This window comes from Lithobates pipiens, unplaced genomic scaffold, assembly GCF_037356315.1.
Source record: "Lithobates pipiens isolate NorthernLeopardFrog02 unplaced genomic scaffold, aLitPip1_a1.2 Scaffold_13, whole genome shotgun sequence".
Classification (NCBI taxonomy): Eukaryota; Metazoa; Chordata; class Amphibia; order Anura; family Ranidae; genus Lithobates; species Lithobates pipiens.
Genome location: NW_027507718.1, coordinates 404,195,943 through 404,217,221, shown reverse-complemented (window position 1 = coordinate 404,217,221; position 21,279 = coordinate 404,195,943). Strand labels below are relative to the sequence as shown.

Sequence of the window (21,279 nt, the reverse complement as noted above, 5' to 3'; positions counted from 1 at the left end):
AGAGACTAATTGTTCAAATTCAGTGTTTAATACCCAATTTGGATGATATTTACCTTCAGGTCAGCCGGATCTGGTTGGAATCATTACGGGCACAGTTTCTTATTTATATTGTTTGCGGTGTTTATCCTACCCAAACGGCAGCCTTTTTTATTAGTTTACATTTTTAAGATAGAGCAGTTTTCTATATTTTACTATAATATATAATCTATTTTCACGTGAACAAAATGTGTCAGAAGGCCTGGATTGGGAGGTGGTTAAAGCAGTTGTAAAGGGGTCAGGTTTTTTTTTTTTTTACCTTCTACATGTAGAGGATTTTCACTGGCATCTGCCATTTTAAAATCAGTGAGCCAATGAGGAGAGAGCAGGGGCAGGGCCAAACCACACTTCATGTGTGAATGGATGGACACGGAGCCCTCACAAGTGGTGTACTCGGCAGGAGCGCTGACAGGGGACCTGATAAGTGGAAAATTAGGGCTGTGTGGTACAAAAATCACTGAACAGAGCAGGTTAACCACTTACAGCCCAACATCGGACTTTGTCGTGATATCTGAATGATGCCTGCAGCTACAGGCATCATTCAGGTATCTTTTAGAGCCGGAGATTCTGTGCACCGCAAGAATGATAGCGGCAGTCCTGCTGCTTGATCATTCTTACATTTGATGGGAGGGGACATCTCCCTGCTGTGCTTCTCTGGGCTCTCCCACACCATTGGGGACCTATAGAAAGAATCGTCCGCCACCGGATAACTAGCATAGAGACTTCTGGCAACCAGATCGGTCATAGAGATGACCGGAGGCCCGGGCACGATGTTATGACGTCACACCCTGGCAGCGGTTGTAAATGCCACAATTGCGGCTGGAAAGCATGGGCTCATTTTTCTCATCTCATGCTTTCCTGCCTGAAGTAGAGACGTGGGGTCTTAGGAATAGTGCGTGACAGGTCCTCTTTATAGAGTCTATTACAAGGGATGTTTACATTTCTTGTAAAAGGAATAAAAAGTGATCAACATTTTTTTTAAAGCTTAAAAAATAAAAAATAAAGAACTTAAAGTGTCTTGTGTGCTTGCGCACAGAAGCGAATGCACATGCAAGTCCCGCCCACATTTGTAAACGCCGTTCAAACCACGTGTGAGGTAACCCTGCATTTGTTAGAGTTCTAGTGTGAGAGCAACAATTCTAACTCTAAACCTGTATAAAAAAAAGAAAAAAAAAAAAAAGAAAATTAAAGCTTTGCCTATGGAGATTAAAGAGGAAGTAAACCCTGATGGGTTTACTTCCTCTTTTTTTCCCTGCAAAGGTAAAGCATAATGGACTACTATGCATCGCATAGTAGCTCATTATGTGTCACTTACCTGACACAGGAGCCAGCGAAGTCGCCGCTATCACCTGTAGTCCGCCGCATCCATCTTGGTTGTGGCGTCTCTCGCAGCTCCGACGAATGACAGCGGAGAAGCCGTGATGACGTCACTCCCGCGCATGCGCACGGGAGTCGCGTCTCGGAGCTCCGACGCTGCCATTCGGCGGAGCCGCGATGACGTCACTCCCGCAAATGCGCACGGGAGTCGACAAATTTGGCAAATCCATTCTTGGACTTGCCGCATTTAGTGCGCCTGCGCGCCGCTGTCTACGGCGCATGCGCCGTAGACAGCGGTGCCCATTTTCGGGCAAATATCTCCTAAACCATATAGGTTTAGGAGATATTACTTGGACCTACAGGTAAGCCTTAATCTAGGCTTACCTGTAGGTCAAAGTTGTTTGGAAGGGTTTACTTCCATTTTAAGTACCGAAGTTTGGCGCCATTCCATGAGTGCTCAATTTTAAAGCGTGACATGTTGAGTATTTACTCGGCGCAACATCTTTCACATTATACAGAACATTTGGGCTAACTTTACTGTTTAATTCATGAAACTTTTCCAAAACAAAAAAAAAACTAAAAAAAAAAAAAAAACTAAACACTAGTTTGAAAAATTGTTGCGCAAGTACTATGTGTGATTTTCAAGCAAAAAATAAAAAAGGATTTTTGTACTCACCGTAAAATCCTTCTCTGAAGTTAATTGACTGACAGCACCTTTAATCTTGACCTTATATCACCACCTTCAGGAGATGACTAGGTAACATGTAAAAACAGCAAAACTGCACAGTACCGGCCAGGGGGCGGTCCTACTGGCTATAACCCCTCACACTGCATCCAGCACCTCAGTTCGTCAAAAAGCAGTAGAAACATAAATGGGAGGGGTGGGTGTGAACTTCAGAGAAAAGGATTTTACGGCGAGTACAAAAATCCTATTTTCTTTTGTTCATTGACGGACACGGCACCTTTAATCTTGACCTTAGAGACGCCCCCAAGCAGCGTCAAAAAACAAGGGGCGGGAACAAGAAAATAAACTCCACTCATAACAAAAAGGAATGGCTCAGAGTTACAACCTTAAAAACGGCCACCTGCAAAACCTTGCGGCCGAAGCACGCATCCAAAGATTTTTTTTTTTTACTATAAAGGGGCCCTTTTTTTAACCCCATTATGTTAGTAAACGTCTTAGACCTGGTTCACATCTATGTGTTTATTGGTGCTTTTTGCAGAAATGCACTACAGTTCATTTACATGGTTTCCTATGGGACACATTCACATCTGAAAGGGTCAGGGACTTTTAACGCAAAATGATTCTTTATTGGTTCAATATACTTCAATGGAGAAGCTGCAGAAAAGCATGTAATGCATTTTTGCATCCATTTTAGTTTAACCACTTCCCGACCGGCGCACGCCGATGTACGTCGGCAGAATGGCACAGGCAGGCATATTGGCATACAGGTACGTCCAATTTTAAATGCTGCCCTGCCATTGCGCCAGTCGGGACCCCCGTGAGTCCGGTCACGGGACCCGCGTACTCGATCACTGTGGGCATAGCCGCAATCGTCTCACGGGGCGGCTGAATTGGGAGATGCCGTTGTAAACAGCATCTTCCCATTCTGCCTAGCAACAAGTGACGCTGATCCCTGCTCCATGTGATTGGAGCAGAGATCAGTGTTCACTAAAAGAAAGCCCAGCCACCTCCCTCCCCCAGTTAGTAACACACCCCTAGGAACACTTAACCCCTACACTGCCACCCACTGGTTAACCCCTTCACTGCCATTTACACAGGAATCACTGCATTTGTATAGCAGGGGTTGCTGTATAAATGACAATGGTCCTAAAAATGTGTCAAAATGCCTGATGTGTCTGCCATAATGGTCGTAGTCAAAAAAAAATAAAAAACATCGCTGATCGCCATTACTAGTAAAAAAACAAACATGTTCTGCCTAGTTCTCTCCTGAAGGTGGCGATATAACCCTAAGGTCAAGATCAAAGGTGCTGTGTCCATCAATGAATGAAAGAAATTATGATTTTTACATGTAGGAGAGGAGTGCCAGAATAGGCATGGTATGGAAGTGGTTAAGTATAGCAAGTCTTTTTGATGAAACAAATCAGCTTTTAATATCACTTTAAACCAGGAATCCCAGGTTTTTTTTAAAAAAGGCCATCCTTTCGTTTAAAAGTGCCGAGAAGCATTTATTGCTGCCATGAAGAAGTGCAAATAGTCTGTGTGCCTTAGCAGTCCCTCCCACCAAGTGATACATTTTTATTAAACAGATAACCAGGTCCATTTGCAACGAAGAGATACCCAATTTATGGCCTTGTTAGATGGGTGACCAGTTAGGAAACTTGCTACAGGAACCAAAAGTGCCAGTGGCTCCAGTCCCCCTGGTTTATATGGAAGTTATTTTGATAAACTAAATTGAAACACTAGGCCCTGCCAGCACAGATTTCTGTAATATTTAAATTAGAAAGCTTAATCTGGTTTATGAAAGGCATTACTACATGGTTAAGTGCTTGTTGTGCCATCTAATCCACACACTTAATATACATATCAGTTAACTGCCACTGTGTACGCACAAGTACATACATGGAAGATGAAAGCTTTGTTGCAGAACCACATGAAGGGTGCACTATATAGCAAACAAATTCCAGAATGAAGTTACCACCGATTATTCACCTGCCTGCAAAAATGTTCAAGGTTTGCTTACCAATGTAGCCAGCCAAGTCATTGAATTCTGGACGATTTGCAATCAGCTCCTCTTTGGTAGGAATGTTAATGCCCATGTAGCAGGGATATCGGATAGGTGGGGAAGCCACACGAATATGCACCTGGACAGAATACAATATCATTTAAAAAATATTGAAGCCAGCAAAGATGGGGGAAAAAAAAAAAAAAAAAAAAAAACCTTGTCAGCAACATAGTTAAGAAAAAATGCTAAGCCAACTATGATGGATTGTTTACATTTTAGCTAGCTTGCTATAACCCCAGCAACATCTATATATGCACAATATATCAGTTGCCAAAATTGCTACACAGATCAGGACTTCTGCTAATTAACTGTCAGTAGCTCCCTGCAGCTACAAAATAGGATTTTTATAACAGCTTACCTGTAAAATCCTTTTCTTCTGAAGTACATCACGGGACAAAGTGCCATAGTAATTACTATGTGGGTTATAGTATACCTTCAGGTTCTGGACACTGGCACACACAGGAAATTGCCTCCTTATATAACCCCTACCATACTGGGAGCATCTCACTTTTGTAGCAAAGAAATACACATATATACTAGAAATGGGTGGGACCTCAGTGTCCCATGATGTACTTCAAAAGTATTTTACAGGTAAGCGGTTATAAAAATCTAAAATTACTATTTTCTTTAAATCGTACATCACGGGACACAGCCATAGTAATTACTATGTGGGATGTCCCAGAGCAATGCCAACTGAGGGGAGGGAGACATTAGAATTAGGGCAATACGAGATCAGAGGACTTGTACTGCAGTACACTGCGCTCACAAGCGACATCCTCACGTCTTTACATCCACTTGATAGAATCTGGCAAATGCACAGATTGAAGACCAAGTTGCGGCCTTGCAGATTTGAGCCATGGAGGCTTGGCGATTCACTACCCATGAAGCACTAACAGCTCTAGAGGAGTACATTTTGATTTGAGAGGGTAGAAATGACTTCTGTAAACCATAAACTAGAACGATTACTTGTCAAATCCATTTAGAATAGTAGATTTCCATGCTGCCTGTCCACTTTTAGGACCTTCAGGCAATACTAAAAACATCCATTTTCCAAATCTGAGCAGTCATCTTTAAGTAGACTGCTCTCACCATATCAAAAGAATGTAGTGTGTTTTCTTCCATAGAACAGAGTTCTGGGGAAAAAAAAAAAATGAATATCCTGGTTTAGCTAAAAAACCTGATGCTACCTTCGGTAAAAAGTTAGGATGAGGACACCATACTACCTTATCCTTGTGAATATGGTTCTTTACAAGAAAAAGCCTAGGCCAATTCTGATACCCTTCTTGCAGCAGATATGGTTACCAGAAAAGTTTTCTTGTCAAAAAAAGACCAAGAGAACATGTCGTATCGGTCCAAAAAAAAAAAAAAAAAAAAGTTTTGTAATGCAGCCAAAAACTAAATTCAAGTTCCAAGGGTGACCTAACTGGGGATTAAGCCGAACCGAAGCAAGTGATCATTGAAATACCGATAAGGCCGAGACCTGTCCTTCGAAATCACTCAAGGCAAGCTTTATTTCTCACCCCATCTGCAGAAAGTCAAGGATTCTACCTTTGACCCATTGCCTGGTTTCAGACCAGAAGACATGTTTCCCAGACTCCATAATATATAATCATGGAGGCCGGTTCCCTTGCATCAAGATTGAAACCACTGAACCTGACAGCCCACGTTTCTTCAGAGCGTGGGTCTCAATAGCCAAACCATTAAATTTAGCGTTTGTTAAGTAGGATGGAATACCAGACCTTGCGAAAGAAGGTCTGGCCGTGGCGGTAGGGTCTATGGGTACCCTGCTGTCATCCTTACGATCCCTGCATACTAAGATTTCCTGGGCCCCAATGGAGGACACAAGAATCACCAACTTCCCTTCCTGCTTGAGCCTGCAAAGTCATCATGGAGGCAGGCAAAATAGGAGGGAATGCATAAATCATCGAGAACTGATTCCACAGAAATAGCAAGGCATCCGTTATGCATGCTAGCAGATCCTTTGTTTGACACAAAGTTGTTGATTTTTGTTGAACCTGCATATAACAGATCTATGCCTGGGATCCCCCATCTTTGACAGGAAGATATCGGGTGAGGGAACTGTTTTCCCAGGAACAACGGCTGGTGACTCAAGTAGTCCACCTGCCAATTTTCTATTTCTAGAATGAAGACCGCCGATAGGCAAATTACATTGGTTTCTGCCCAAGAGGCTATGATTCACCTGTCTCTGGGCTGCACTTCTTGTGCCCCCTTGGCAATTTATAGGCCATTGCTGTGGCAGTCAGATTGAATCCTGGCAGGACAATACTTTAAACTGAACGTTCAAGGCCCTCAGAACCAAGTGCTCTGCCTGAATTTCTAGAATGGGCAAGATTATTTCTGATCTGGACCACTTCCATGGTAACTGAAGGATTTTTCCCTTTGCCGATTTTTGGATATTAACCATAAACTGAGGCTCCGGCGTACCCAGCCTACAGTACCTGGTATTTCCAGGTGGTCCATCCGGCTGCTAACCAGGCCCGATCCTGCTAAGCCTCCAAGATCAGGAGCTTCCAGGGTGATGTGGCCGTAGGCTTTGGAGTCGGACACATTAGGAATCTAGAGATTGAACCCTGTGTTCTAAGCTGATAGAATAATTATTCAGGAATAATGTTTTGCAGCAGTCTCGAATGAAATGGAGCATAAGGAACAGCCTCGAATGAAGCCACCATCTTTCCCAACAACCTCATGCCAAGTAGAATTCATCTTGTTTCAACCACTTTAATTAGTTTTAGGGTGCTGAGCTTTGCCTGGGGCCAAGAATACCTTTTTCTGGGTGTTCCCATGATCAGACCCAAGTATCTTAGCCCTTTTCCTGGTTTTAAAGATGATTTCTCCTAGGCTGAGAAACAGACCTAGATATTCCAGGTAGTCGAATGTGGTGACCATACTTTGGTCTAAGCGGGCTACCGACTGGCCTATAAATAACAGATCGTCCAGGTAAACCATAATAGTTATACCTTGGGCCCTTAAATCTGGCTAGAAGAGGGGCCAGAACCTTTGTAAACACTCAAGGTGCAGTAGCTAGACCGGAAAGCAGAGCTACACACTGAAAATTAAGATTTTCCACCTTGAAAATTAGATCTTACCGGTGAGCCAGGAAATAGGCATATGGAGGTATGCATCTTTGATGTTGATTGACGCCAGAAGTTCTCCTCCTTGTAGGATGGAGATAACGGATTGCATTGGCTCCATGTGAAAAAAAAAGTGGTTATATTCAGGAACTGAATTTAGATTTTTGAGATTCAGAATGTCCATTTGGATTTAACCAAACCCCAACCTCTGCTCTTACAGAAAACGAGGAGGAGATGGAAACTCTTGGAAGTCCAGTTTGTACCTTGGAGCTATTGAGGAAGTACCCCATTCGCCTTGACACTCTTCCTGCCAGATCCTTGAGAACAGAAGAATTCCCCCTGTTGAGCAAGTGGGGGCGTCTCCTTATGAGGCTTCAGTATCTTGTAGGTTTCCTCCAAGACCTTTTATCCCTGGGGTTAACCCTGAGGATTACCTTTTGAACCTAACAGCGGAAGCCGTCATGACTGCCTGGAGGCCGATACCCTTGGCACAGAAGGAACCTTAAAAACGAAAATACATTTACTCCTTTTCTTAAAAGAAAAATGTTTTTTTTCCCCCCACTAGAATTTCTTTGAATGTATTATCCAAAACATCCCCAAATAGCCGTTTCACCGCAAAAGGAAGACTAGCCAGGAGCTTCTGCATGGTGCTTAGCAAAGGGTGCAAAGCCTGAAGCATAGAATCTCTCAGAGCAACCATTGCACACAAAGCTGCCAGATCCTGGGCCTGCTGAGCAGGATAACCTTGAACACCTGTTTAAACTGGTCTCTCAACAATTAAGCAATTACTGTCAACGCAGATTGAGACACACACTGTCAAGAGAAAAACATTTTTTAATAGGAATTCCAACTTTTTATCCGTTGGATCCCTAAGCATTTGAGAAATGTCTGCCAGACAAGTGAAACTCTTATGCACAGAGGATAACAGCGTTAATTGCTGGTATACCCTACTTAATGAATTTACTCAACCATAGGATAAAGTTTGAAAACTTTAGGAGGGAAAATAATGCTCATCTGGGTGATCCTCTCAGATACAAAAAAACTTTTCCCAACAATGAATGGACAGGAAAATGTATGCACAGCTTGGAGGCTTTAGCAAACCCACTCAGTTAAGGGTACATAAATGTGGAGCAGATCATTCAGCAAGAAATTGTACTATCAATCTTGATTGAAACAGCCGATTCTCCCGCATTTGACAACTCATAAGGGGAGTCCGCCTCATCACAGACCCCTGAGGGAATTCATCTTCTCCCGCCCTAGTTCCTTAGTTTGAGGGTCCTGGGCAACGGAAGAGAACCTGTTGCATTTTGACCCATACTGGGATGCAATTAGTCACCAACTTTTTAAACCTATCATGGCTGAGGAAAAAACTTTAGTAAAATAAACAGGGGCTGCAGTGTTGAAAACAATTGCAAAAATTTCATGGCCCCGATGCACACTCTGACCAGCCACCCTCTCTCAGGGGAGGATGCCAATTGTAGAAATGAGTAGGCTTTCCAGAGATTGACAGACCCTTTTAGCCCTTTTTTGGGGGAGTTTCAACCCCCTTCTGACCTTAGCACGATGCACAAAGCAGAGGTACTACCAGAAGAAATCGCATCCACTACTTGAGCAATAGTCCAGCCACTGCTGCTATTAATGCTCAGCCTGATGCAAATAGTAAATGTGTCAAATAGGAAATGCCTGTGTCACTAAAACCTCCTTCATGCTCCTCTGTGCTCTTATGTGTGACAATTTTGCAGCCAGCACTCCTTCCTGCATTGGAGTACGCCAACGCCGCACCCCCCTTAAAAAAAAAAAAAAAAAAAAAAAAAAGTTTTCCTGCGCAAGCACAGGCCTCCAATCCGACGGGATCGGCTTGTGAGGGAGGGATGGTGTGAAGGAGACCTGGAAGCCACTGCCATATAGGGGCGGTGAAATAAAAATAAAAATCATTGCCGATAGTTTTCAGTTCTCCCTTATACTCAGCCTCATAAAGAGGGGAAGAGTTCAGCCTAGGTGAAGGTGCCTGGAGGAAGCAAAATCCCCCGAACTTACTGGAGGTCTGCCTGCTAGCTGGAGGAAAAAAGTGCTGCTTCTGTGACAGTGATCTGAGCAAAGCATAAGGTACGTGCTCCATACAGCCCCCCCAGTGGTGACACTTATGAATGGTCTCCTTTTAAAGTAAATGTCATGCTTAAGAAAATTAAAAAATTCCCTAGAAAGCTCCACTTTTCCCGCCACAGGTTCTTCTGTGGTAAAACCAACCCAATCTTCACCCTTCACGATGGGTTCAGTTAACTGTCAGGAACTGGGGACCCTTTGGGAACCCACAATCCTGGACCTGTAATAGCACCCCGCCAGTAAAACTTTATGGCCTTGATACCAAAAGTACTGGATCCCAGGGACCAGCTCTCTAAAAAGAGAAGTGTTTACATGTTCGGATACGAGGCCCGGGTACCATTCAATTTGGCCTAAAAAACACTGCATGGATCTGGTTGCATAGCTAGCCTTAGCAAGGATTGCTCCAGTGGAGCTCAGCACATTTTCACTCGTGACCAACACCTTAGACACTGGCGAAAAAACAGTTGCTCTTGGTATGGGAGGGGTTATATAGGGAGACAACTTCCTGTTTAGGGTGTGCCAGTGTCCAGCACCTGAAGGTGGACTATAACCCACATAGTAATTACCATGTCTGGGTCCCGTGATGTACGATTAAAGAAAAAAAATGCTAAGTCAACTATGATGTATTGTTTACATTTTAGCTAGCTTGCTATAACCCCAGCAACACCTATATATGCACAAGATTAGTTGCCAACACTGCTACACAGATCATGACATCTGATAATTAACTGTTGGTAGTTCCCTGCAGCTACAAACATGTTTTTGTGCCCACTGAGAAAGGACTCTAGCATGCATAAGGTACATGCTAGGCACTGAAGGATAAGTACACAATAAATGCACATTTGTAGGTAAACAAAGATGTGCATTTCTATATTTTTGTAGTAGGATCCTGTAAAGCATGGGTAGACAACCTTGGGCCTCCAGCTGTGGTGAAACTACAAGTCCCATGAGACATTGCAAGACCCTGACAATCACGGGCACGACTCCTAGAGATATGATGGGATTTGTAGGTTCACCACAGCTGGAGGACCAAGGCTACCACTGCTGTAAAGCATTGCACCAGCGATCACCAGATTGCTGATGCCATGCAGCTCTCCAGCACGCTGTCAGTGTGTCTGCTTACCCATACAGGTAAGCCGATACTCCCTGACAGGAAGACTCCATGAACTACAAGCCCACAGCCGCCAAGCATGTTGGAACTTCCAGATCATTCACACACAGCAGTGTATGACTGATGTGGGCAGGGCTCCACAAGGCCATGCTACTTTCAAACATTGACAGTCGGTACGGGGAACATCTCCCCGTACGGCAGCTGCAGCACCGGGATAAAGTTACATGTTCCACCCTCAAATCAGGTGGAACATGTTTCCAAAAGGTGAACTAATCCTTTAAAACAGAACTAAAGTCTTTATTAAATAAACGTGAGCAGGCAGATTATTTCAGAAGAAACATGCAATGTCTCTTCTGCAATATAATAAACCTGCCTGCAGTCATCTATAAAAACATAGATTGAGCTGCACAGTGCCTCTATGCCAGGATGCACGGCTGTACAGTGCACTCACCCAGGACTGCCGAAGCAAAGCCAATTGGGACTTTACCTCCATCTAAGGTGAGGACTAATGGACATTACTGCACGAAGAATATTTCAAAGCCAATCACCATTCCCCAATCTTGCATGACAGGAAGAGTACTCATGGTCCTCATTCATTTGTGAGCAGAGATGATACAGCTTAATCAGATTTGATATACTACTGCATTGCAGCCAGGTAAAAAGCTTCTGACAGCATTCTAGGTACACAAGATTAGGTCAAGCCACCAGATTTTTGCATGCAACAGTCCCGCACTTCATGAAATGTACCATCTTCTCCCACACTTGCCTCTTTTGCTCCAGAATCCTTCAGCAGCTTAATGATCGGAGAGATGGTGTTCCCTCTCACAATGGAATCGTCAATCAGCACTATTCTTTTCCCAACAAAGTTATCAGACAGGACTCCAAACTTTTTTGCAACCCCAAGCTGTCGTAATCTCATGTTTGGCTGAATGAAGGTACGTCCAACATAGCGATTTTTGCACAATACTTCAACATACTGAATGCCACACTGGAAAGTTGTAAAGGGAAATTAGCACATTCTGATTAAGATAGGGGAGGGGAAAGAAAAATGTAAAGACCAAATGATTACCTTCTCAGCATAGCCCAAAGCTGCAGGAGTTGCCGACTCTGGCACAGTGCTGACTAGGTCAGCTTCAACTGGAGCTTCAATAGCCAACTGCTGACCGCACCGCCTTCTAACTGAATACACCATCTGTCCTAGAACACATAAATTAAAATCTGATTCTCTGTAGGTCCTACCAGCTAAATACTTCTACATTACAGGAGTACAATATCCTATCTAGTCACAACGTTGCATTGTATACATCCATTTCCTACCAATTCACTTGTTTTGAAGGAAAAAAACACCTTAGGCTGGCTTCATGATCCATTGAGATTATAAGGTTAAGCAAGGGATGCTTATTGTCAAAACATAATTCCTTTTACCCATCTTAAGTTCTCATTCTGTTATTTGGTATCCAACAGTGGGATGGAAAACCACTAAAGTGGTGTTCCTCCATAAATGCAACCAACAGTCCAAAATCCTGGAATTATCAGCCGTATTTGGACATCTGCACTTGGTGATTACATTTCTCAAAAGGACATCTATGCCCCAGCTTGAAGGGGGGAATGTATAGTTTTCTGTTTAAATGTTTGACACACATGCCCCTTTTACCCAACTGATCCAACACCATTACAAGCCCTGTGAATATTTTACTTATTACCCCACAGGAAAAACGCTCATTCATGCCTACCTTCAAAAATAGAGTCTGGCCGTGCAAAGTAAACATATTCAAATATACAGAATGCAGATGGATCCTTCTCTTTATGTCTGGGGACAATATCCAGCGTTTGTATCCCAGTCTGAGAAATCTTCACTATTTCTCCAGGCAAGACTTCTCTGTAATATCTAAAATGTACAGAGATGGAGAAAATTCTTTAGGCATTCTAGTCAACCAGATGGCACATGTTGCTTTTTGTGCAGGAATGAACATTCACTACAGATCATTAGGTGTCAATTACTATATGTGCGAAGAGATTTGCATTTCTGTCCATGCATTTGAGGCTTTCCAATTTGGGGACCCCCACTACCAGCCTTAGATTCAGCAGGGACAGCGTTCATTGAATTGCTGCTGGTCCCATTATTCCCTCTGCTCTCCCCTCCAGTTAACAGTGCCTTCTCAGGAACTATGGATGCAGTGCACCCAATTGTATCAGAACACTAAATCCTGGTGCAGTTTTTGGACAAGTAGTCACAACAAGCTGATATTAAGCCAAAAATTACACACATTTTAGTTGTAAATACATTTTTATTGAATGTATACTGTAAATGCATTCATTGGCAATTTGCATTTGTTTACATTTTAGCTTTAAAGCAGTATTAAACCCAAAAAGGTTGCAGTATATTGCAGCTTACCAATCAGGTGTGGTGGCTGCTACAGTTTACAGGCGGTCCCTGGGTTACAAAGATATAGGTTTATTTACTGAAGGCAAATCCACTTTGCACTACAAGTGCAGTCGCTGTAGCTCTGAGGGGGGACATGCAAGATAAATAACAGCATTTTAGCTTGCAGATCTCCTCTCAGATCTATATCAACTGCACTTTCAGTGCAAAGTGATTTGCCTTTAGTAAATCAACCCCAGTGGGTCTTTAGGTTTGTTATTAAGTGGATTCTGTTTGCAAGTTGGAAAAGGTACATTCTTTAAGTGTAGCACCAGCCAAAAAACGATTAAGCTTTTTGGATAGGACAGAGAAGGGTTAACACCCCTTTAACATTTGTTTTGCTGTCTCTGCGCCCCTGTTCAGAAGATTTCACCTCACTTTGTCCCAACTACAAATTTGATTTTGAAAATGTTGGGCTGTGGATACAAGCCTTTGTGATAAAGCTTCAGCGGAGACACTTTTGCCATAATAACGCTTAAAGGAGGAAATTTCCCTTCCTAGGGGTAGATTCTCACTTCCTGTTATCTCCCTCTGCAAGTAGGAATCGTTTGAAAGTCAAATGTTTGTAATTAGGGGACTGCCTATTCTTTGCATTGGCTGCTTTCCCTCCATTTTCACCTGGGGATCTAGCCAGTAACACCAGTTGTATTAGGACAACTCTGGAGGAATGAGGGAAGGAGGCACATCAGGCAGCACAGCATTCATTGTCAGTCTGGATCATGAGAAAATAAAAGCCTAAAAAGACAGCCGTCAGTCACATGTAAGATTTGGTAAGCTTCAATTGAATTAGCTTTTGGGTCGAGTATGGGTTTTAAGGCGATTTAGTGGTTAAGAAATGGTCTTGGTTACTTTAATGTTAGAGTGAGGTTAAGTGCTGTGATTTTCTACACCAAGGCCTACATGCAAAGGCAGTGTGAACACAGCCATCATCACGTTCCCCTGTGTACAAATTGGCATATTCTGGTTCCAATATGTCTTGTGTAACAGGAGGTTACAAAATCAGTCGTTTGATTCCATCCATAACCACTCCAGTCCCTGCATCATGAGGGATCTTTCATAAAACTAATTTCTAAATATTAACAAAAATAGCTTTAGTTGGACAAAATGTATGAAAGCAGAATTTGTGTCAACTTGAGACCTGATCAGAACGATCCAAAGCCATCCTAAATTATATAAAGTTCGGCACCAAATTGCTATAAAACACAATTAGTGTTATGGAGGTTTGTGAAGCAGTTTCAGACATTTGTCACATATCATGCTTGTGCTCAATATGACATTTACATTCTCAGTTTGTTTCATGTATACAATTCTATACTAATACTTACTCTGCACCAATAGACAAAAAGCTACAGGATTCAGAGGAGACCACCCAGCCTTCTGTCTCTGATGGATTTTTTGCTAAGAAAAAGAAATCTTTAAAATCAGTAAAATAATCTGGAAATGCAGTACAGCATAGTGTTTAGAGGAAGGACATTTCATAGATTTCCGACTGTATTGTCACAATAGTGCACTAGGGGGAAAAAAAAAGTAATGGACGAAGATATTTATCAGTTTAGTTTTCGGCACTGAAAATATGCAAACAAAAATAAAAAATTAGAATAAGTCAATTATCAGAAACTGACGAAAATCAATTCCAATTTTCATTTTGTCAACTAAAATCTCTAGGACATTTTTGTTGACTAAAATCAAATGGGCTTCAATTTTACTTACGCCTGGCGTAAAAAAAAAACACTTATGATATGAAGGTTTGAACACGCACTATAGACACAGATTTAGCAGTTGATATACAGCATCTTTATAAATAAAATTAAGTTTCATAATTGAACAAAAATATTACTTTGACAAAATGGAAGTGAAACTTTAAAATAAAAGAAAAAACAAAACCTAAACTGTAAACTATTGGCTGCAATGCCAGGCTGCAAGTGGGGTCGGAAGTAAATTGTCGCGAGCGAGTGCACAGGTCAGGGTGTATTATAACAAATATAAAATTTTAGTCCACCAATAGGTCATTTCCATCATTAGAATGACTAAAAATCTAAATTTTCATCAAGATTAACATTGGGTCTTAGGTGGATAGGGGGAACTGACCCAATTTCAGATTTACTTCATGCAATCCTAATGTACTGAATACTTTAGCTGAACGTAGGGATGGGGTAAAATATAGGTTTAAAATCTTGAGTTGAGAGATCAAATAGATTCAAAATTTCAGCAAATAGATTTAAATTTCCTTCGCAAGGACCGGTCCCGAGGTGCTGCGGGCAGGAGTTTTTAGGTGAGGCAGTGAGTGGCTGCAGCCTAGTCAGCGAGGCTTGACACCACAGACTAGGCCTGAAGCCGCAGCCTCGCCTAAGAACTCCTGCCTGCAGCTCCCCAGGGCTGGTGCTGTGTTCTTCAAATAAACCCACAGAGAATATCTAATCTATGCATATGATATTCGATAGTCACTTAAAGTCAAACCATGCAAAAATCACTCAAGCAAAAGATTTAAAATGCTGTCCAGCCTAAAAGCAAAGTTTTGCACATTAAGTGTTTGCTCACACTATTGGACAGAATTAATTTATTCTATCCACATGAATGAACATGCTAAACACTCTCCTTAACATGTAATGTATTTTCTCAATTTTTCCTCCTCTAAACACCTATATGTGTGGATGGACACATCCTTGCCCCCCTTCAGAACCCCCCCCCCCCCTTCTCACATCCTTACAGTTCACCAAATCTCCCGCCTTTTCAGTCCAATTCCCATTTATAGTACAGCCACTTAAGGACCGCCCTATGTAGAGATATTGCAACAAAGCAGCCCTTTAGAAGAAAAAAAAAAAAATCACATACCCGAATGAGTATTCCCCAGTTGTGGGGTGCACACCACCGAAGCCCAGCTCCTGAAACAGGAGCCAATCAGGAAACCTGGCGATCGTTCGAGAGGCTTAAGGCAGATCACTGTTTTGTTAGCAAGGAAGACAGATCTTGTGTTTCTGCTTAGCAGAAACACAGAACTCTGGCTTCCTTCAGTTAAACCATCCCCCAAATGAATAAAGCACTGCCAAGGAACACATTTAAACCCTTTGATTGCCCCTGACGTTAACCCATTACCTGCCAGTGTCATTAGTACAAATGACCATGCTTTTTTTAACCACTGATCACTACTAGTGCCCCTGGACCCCAAAAATGTCAAAGTGTCAGTTAGGCGTGTGATTTGTCCACCACAATCTCTCAAATACCGCCAAAAGAAAGCTCTTTGAGGAAAAAGGACATCAACTGTATTTGGGTACAGTCTCGCGCGCCCGCATAAAAGCCATTTTTGCGCAGTGCCGTATTGCAAAAAATGGCCTGGTCATGAAGGGGGTAAAACCTTCTGGAGCTGAAGTGGGTAAAGGACAAACTATTACACAAACATGCTAAAGAGGATAAGCACAGATCACAGAAGAGCCATCTCATGGTCACAACTGCATTGTTGTCCTAGGGCATACAGCAAGGTTGTTTGCTATTGGTAAACTGAAGTTTGTTCTACTGAAATGCTGAACAATTTGTGTTAGACAAATACAGGAGATAAGATTAGAGGGAAGTAAAACAACCCAACACCATGAAGGTCACCAAATATCACCAAACACTGTGCCTTGGTGTCTTTCCAATTATGCTAAAACTCTAAAAACACAAATGAGCAAATGGTGACATTTTAAGGGCTCCAAAAAGCAAGACAGATCAGGATGGTCTCCAAAAAGTATAAGAATAAACATATTTTATATCCACCCTGGCCTGGATACATAAAAAAAAATATATATATATATTTAATAAATCATTTTTTTTTTAAATTCTTTTGTAGTAAAAATCTAAAGATGTTTTCTATACATTAATAATTTAGTTTATTCGGCATGAAATAGAGCTTAGTTATGTAGCTGTGTATTCTGCAATTTTACATTTTTGGTAAACTCATTCAATGAATCCAAGCTCTGGAAGCATTGATGCGTTCACACAATTTCCCAGTAACCATGAGATAAAACAAAATTCAAGAATATCCATTTTGCAAATGTACAATACAAACTGTATGATTGAATCGGTTCCGATTAAGTCTTAACCTAGTTTTAACCACTTGGCGCCCATACTACGTCATATGACGTCACGGTCTTTGTGGCGGTATATCTGAATGATGCCCGAGGCCACAGACATCAGATATCTGCATTTTCAGCCGGCGATTCCCTGCACCATAAGAATGATCATAGCAGCGTTTCTACCTCTTGATCGTTCTTACAGGCGGCGGGAGGGGGCGCGCCCTCCGGTGCTTGTACCGACTCACCGCTTCCATCAGCGAGTCGGTCACAGGATCCGCCGCCCCCCGGATGATACCATAGAGATTTCCGGTGGATCAGATCGTCCCCAGAGTCTCTATGATCGCTTGGAGGCTGGGCGCGATGTTATGACGTCACGCCCGGCCTCTGCATTCAAATTAACGGCACCGTTTGGGCTTCGGAAGCCCGGATCGTTTTTTGATTTTAGGCTTCCCAGCCTAGAGGTGAGATGTGGGGTCTTATTGACCCCATATCTCACTGTAAATAGGTCAGATCGTGCCATATTCCTATTACAAGGGATGTTTACATTCCTTGTAATAGGAATAAAAATATTTTTTTTTTTTAAAGTGTCAAACTAAAATAAATAAATAAAATGAAAGCGCCCCTGTCCCCGTGAGCTTGTACGCAAGTCCCGCCCAAATATGAAAACAGCGTTCAAACCACACATGTGAGGTATTGCCGCGAACGTTAGAGCAATAATTCTAGCCTTAGATCTCCTCTGTAACCCAAAACATGTAACCAGTAAAAAAATGTAAAGCGTCGCCTATGGGGATTTTTAAATACCAACGTTTGGCGCCATTCCACGAGCGCGTGCAAGTTTGAAGCGTGACATGATGGGTATCCATTTACTCGGCGTATCTTCATCTTTCACATTATGCAAAACAATTGGGCTAACTTTACTGGTTTTTTTTTAAACGTATGAAACTTTCTGAAAAAAAAAACGAGTTAAAAAAATTGCTGTGCATGATAAAAAGTTGCAACGACCACCATTGTATTCTCTAGGGTCTTTGCTAAAAAAAACAATGTTTGGGGGTTCTATGTAATTTTCTAGCAAAAAAATATGAATTTTACATGTAGGAGAGAAATGTCAGAATTGGCCTGGATGCAAATTGGTTAATAACCTGACAGCTTATTCCAAATTGGAAACCTTAATTTTGTTTGCAATTAACGATTCTAACTATCAGCAAGAAAAAGTCCTTACATTTAAAGAGCACCTGTCAGATCCACCATGGCAGCGGCTGTTAGCAGCATCCAATCACCTGCTGCCGCCACATCCCTCGGCATGTTGTGTCACAACTGCCACATTAAAGTGAATGGGACTGTTGGGTGAGTCAACAGCAGGTCAGGGGAGCTGCTGGACAGAGATGACAATGGCGCTTTAAAAAAATTATGATTTAAATAGAGTTGATTTAAAGCAAGCCTTTTTTCTAGCAATTTAAATAGACTTGATTTAAATCAAATCCACCTTGATCCAGGCCATGGCTGCATTAAGATTACATTTTCAGGCTCTTTTACCTGGTGATCCTGCCAGTAATACACTTGTCCTAGGGTGACAACGGATGCTTTCCATACTCCAATAGAGGAGCAGTGTTGTCACCCTATTGCAGAAGGATGTTGAGATCACCTTCTCATCTATGCAATATGGGGAGGTGCACTGTAGTTCAGAGGTGAAATGAGCAGGGGTGATACCAATTGCGATTTCAGTGCAGTATTGTCTGCTCACTACAGGACTAAGTACACACACAGGAAGCAGCTGCAGTCTCTCCTCTAAAAAGGTTTTCCAATCAAACCACAACAATGTGGTTCAGACTTTACTTGTTGTATACTTTATTCCTGTTATCACAAACTTTTAAAGCCAGAGGCAACCAAGCAACTAGTTTGTCATGAATCTCTCTCGAACGGATGAATTCTGTTCTGTCTCCCCCCCCCCCCTCTTTCCTTCTTATTTGTTTACTATTAAATTTTTTTACGTTCTTATTTGACGTTGGCTTTTCCGGGTTCCTGTCTCCTAAGGTTCACTCAGAGGCTTGTTTTTGTTTGACTTCTGCCTATGTTACCGGTTTCCTGTTACCGCGAGTTCATATTGAGCCTTGGTTCCGGTCATTTACTATATAGATGCGATAACTCCGTGTGTCGCCTGAGCCGAGACGTCTTGATGACAAAACGTGCATAGGGAGGTGGGCGTACTGACGTCATTGCGCATTCTGACAGGAGTTTGCTTGTTTGGCTGGCTGTTTTTTGCTAGTCTTGTTTTTATATCTCTAAATTTAAGTGCAACAATTTTTTTATATTAAATCAATTGTGGTTGTCTACACTATGGAGTTCTCCTTTTTTCTTTTGGGCATCATTCCTTTTAATCCCTGGTCATGACTTGATCCTTTGAGCCATATTGAAGTGTGGTCCAGGCCTCTCATCTGTCTGGTGTGACAGAACTCCCTACGGAAAAGGCCCTGGCTGGTTACTAGCTGCAGGCTTCCTTTGAGCTTGCCTCTGGCAAGTGCGTGTATATGTAATAAATTTTTTTTTTAACATACATACAGTTGAAATAAGGGTGTTTATTCATCAGCACGTTTGCACATGTCATTTTTGGATTGTCTCTTCAACGCCACAGCCTTAATCAACTTTTTCTTAGATAATTTATATAGTTTATGGACTTTAACTGTATATTTTTACTTATTTTTTGGTAGCGCTGCTGTTTTATACTGTTAAACTGAAGTATACAAGCTGCTTTTCCCTCTATGGTAGGCGATCACTGCAGGGATAATCAATTCAGTATTGTAGATTGATACATTGTATGCAGTAACCGAATACTTCCAAACCACGCCCGTATAGTTACACACTACACAAATACTTGGAAAAAATAAATGTATGAACGCATAATCAAACAGTCGTAACATTATGACCACCCACCATATAACCCTTTGAGGCACGGAACTCTACTAGATCTCTGAAGGTATGGTACCTGGCACCAAGTCCTTTAAGTTGCAAGGTGGGGCCTCCAAGGACAAGCCTGGACAACACCTCAACAAGTTCCTGAATTAATCAGACCAGGGCCCCTTCTTACATACAGGAAGAGTAAAGCATGGCACACACACTAGTATTTTGTTCAACCCAGCAGGGCTGAAAAAACAGACAGCTCAGGAGGAGCAGGTGTACCAACTATGCAATGTCAGTGCTGCCATCACATTTACTGTTCTATTGTGTTCTGAGGGGGGTCAACCCAATTCTCTCTCCCCTCTCCAGAGCACACTGGCCACTGGCTGAGTGTTGGTTGGGAGCCATTCGGCAGACCTTTTTTGGGTATTCCCCATTAAACGCCAGCTTGTCGGACATGGGCTAAAAGTCGACTGGTTACCATTGAACTGGTCGATGTCCAACATTCAGTCCGTGTGTGCTAGGCTTTAGGCAATCCTATAAAGGCTAACAGCTGTACCATTGTGTGATGACATGTGTACGTAAATTACCTTTTCTTTCATAGTTCACTGGGATGAGCCTGCCAATGCATAGAGGTCTGTTGCCATAGGGGTCACGTACCGCATAGATGAAATCATTGTGCATAATGAGCAATGAGTAGGATGTTGGAGTCTCATTCATTAAGTTCCTAATTCTGAAATAAAAATCACTGAATGTAACTCACACCACACACAAATCTATGAATGATTAACATTTTGCTTGGGCAGAATATAAAAAGCTGGTCATGCGTGCCCGCTGACCCGTGCTGCGATTGGACAGCACGAGTTGGTAGCAGATTTCAGCTGAAACTTGATCACTTGTGTCCAATCAAACTGTACAGTGAATGGCCATCTGGCCATTTCTTCTCCCTGAGAAGCAGGGAGAAAAATCAGCCAGATGAGCATGTAAAAGCAGCACACATTACATTGTTAAACCCTGGATTGCCCATAGACGTTAAATCCTTCCCAGCCAGTCATTAGTACAGTGTCAATGTAGTGTTATCACTGATCATTGTATTAGTCACCAGCAGTGGCAGTAACCCTCTCAGCCAATGCCCATTAGCGCCAGATTGCATGCCACCCCAGTCTCCGATCACCACCATTGAAGTAAAATGTCTATTAGGTGCATACATTCCATGTAGATACTATTTATAAAGAAATTTGATTGCATAGGCCTTTAACAATAGTAGAAAGTTACTCAAAATGTTCAGACTTCTTTATATGAAGAAGAAACTTTGTGGTGATCAAATACCAACAAAAGAAAAAACTTTATAAACTACAGTTAGGGCCATATATTTGTACACAGGCACAATTGTATTATTTCAGTTATTTACCAAAACATATTCAAGCTATAGTTCTATAATGGATATGGTCTGAAAGTGCGCACTCAGGATTAATTTGAGGGCATCTACATCCAAATCAGAGGAAGGGTT

The 21,279-nt window shown here is 42.1% G+C and overlaps 1 protein-coding gene across 1 annotated transcript in view; it reads right to left on the bottom strand.

Annotated features, from left to right (window-relative positions):
- The window catches only part of PPAT (phosphoribosyl pyrophosphate amidotransferase), a 44,831-nt gene that overhangs the window by 2,401 nt on the left and 21,151 nt on the right, over positions 1–21,279 (bottom strand). The window contains exons 5-10 of the mRNA XM_077477435.1: positions 20,360–20,502; positions 14,154–14,226; positions 12,140–12,294; positions 11,476–11,603; positions 11,173–11,394; positions 4,059–4,179 (exon numbers count right to left, since the gene is read on the bottom strand). Of these exons, the coding sequence (XP_077333561.1) occupies positions 4,059–4,179; positions 11,173–11,394; positions 11,476–11,603; positions 12,140–12,294; positions 14,154–14,226; positions 20,360–20,502 (842 nt within the window). The remainder of the gene's footprint in view (positions 1–4,058; positions 4,180–11,172; positions 11,395–11,475; positions 11,604–12,139; positions 12,295–14,153; positions 14,227–20,359; positions 20,503–21,279) is intronic.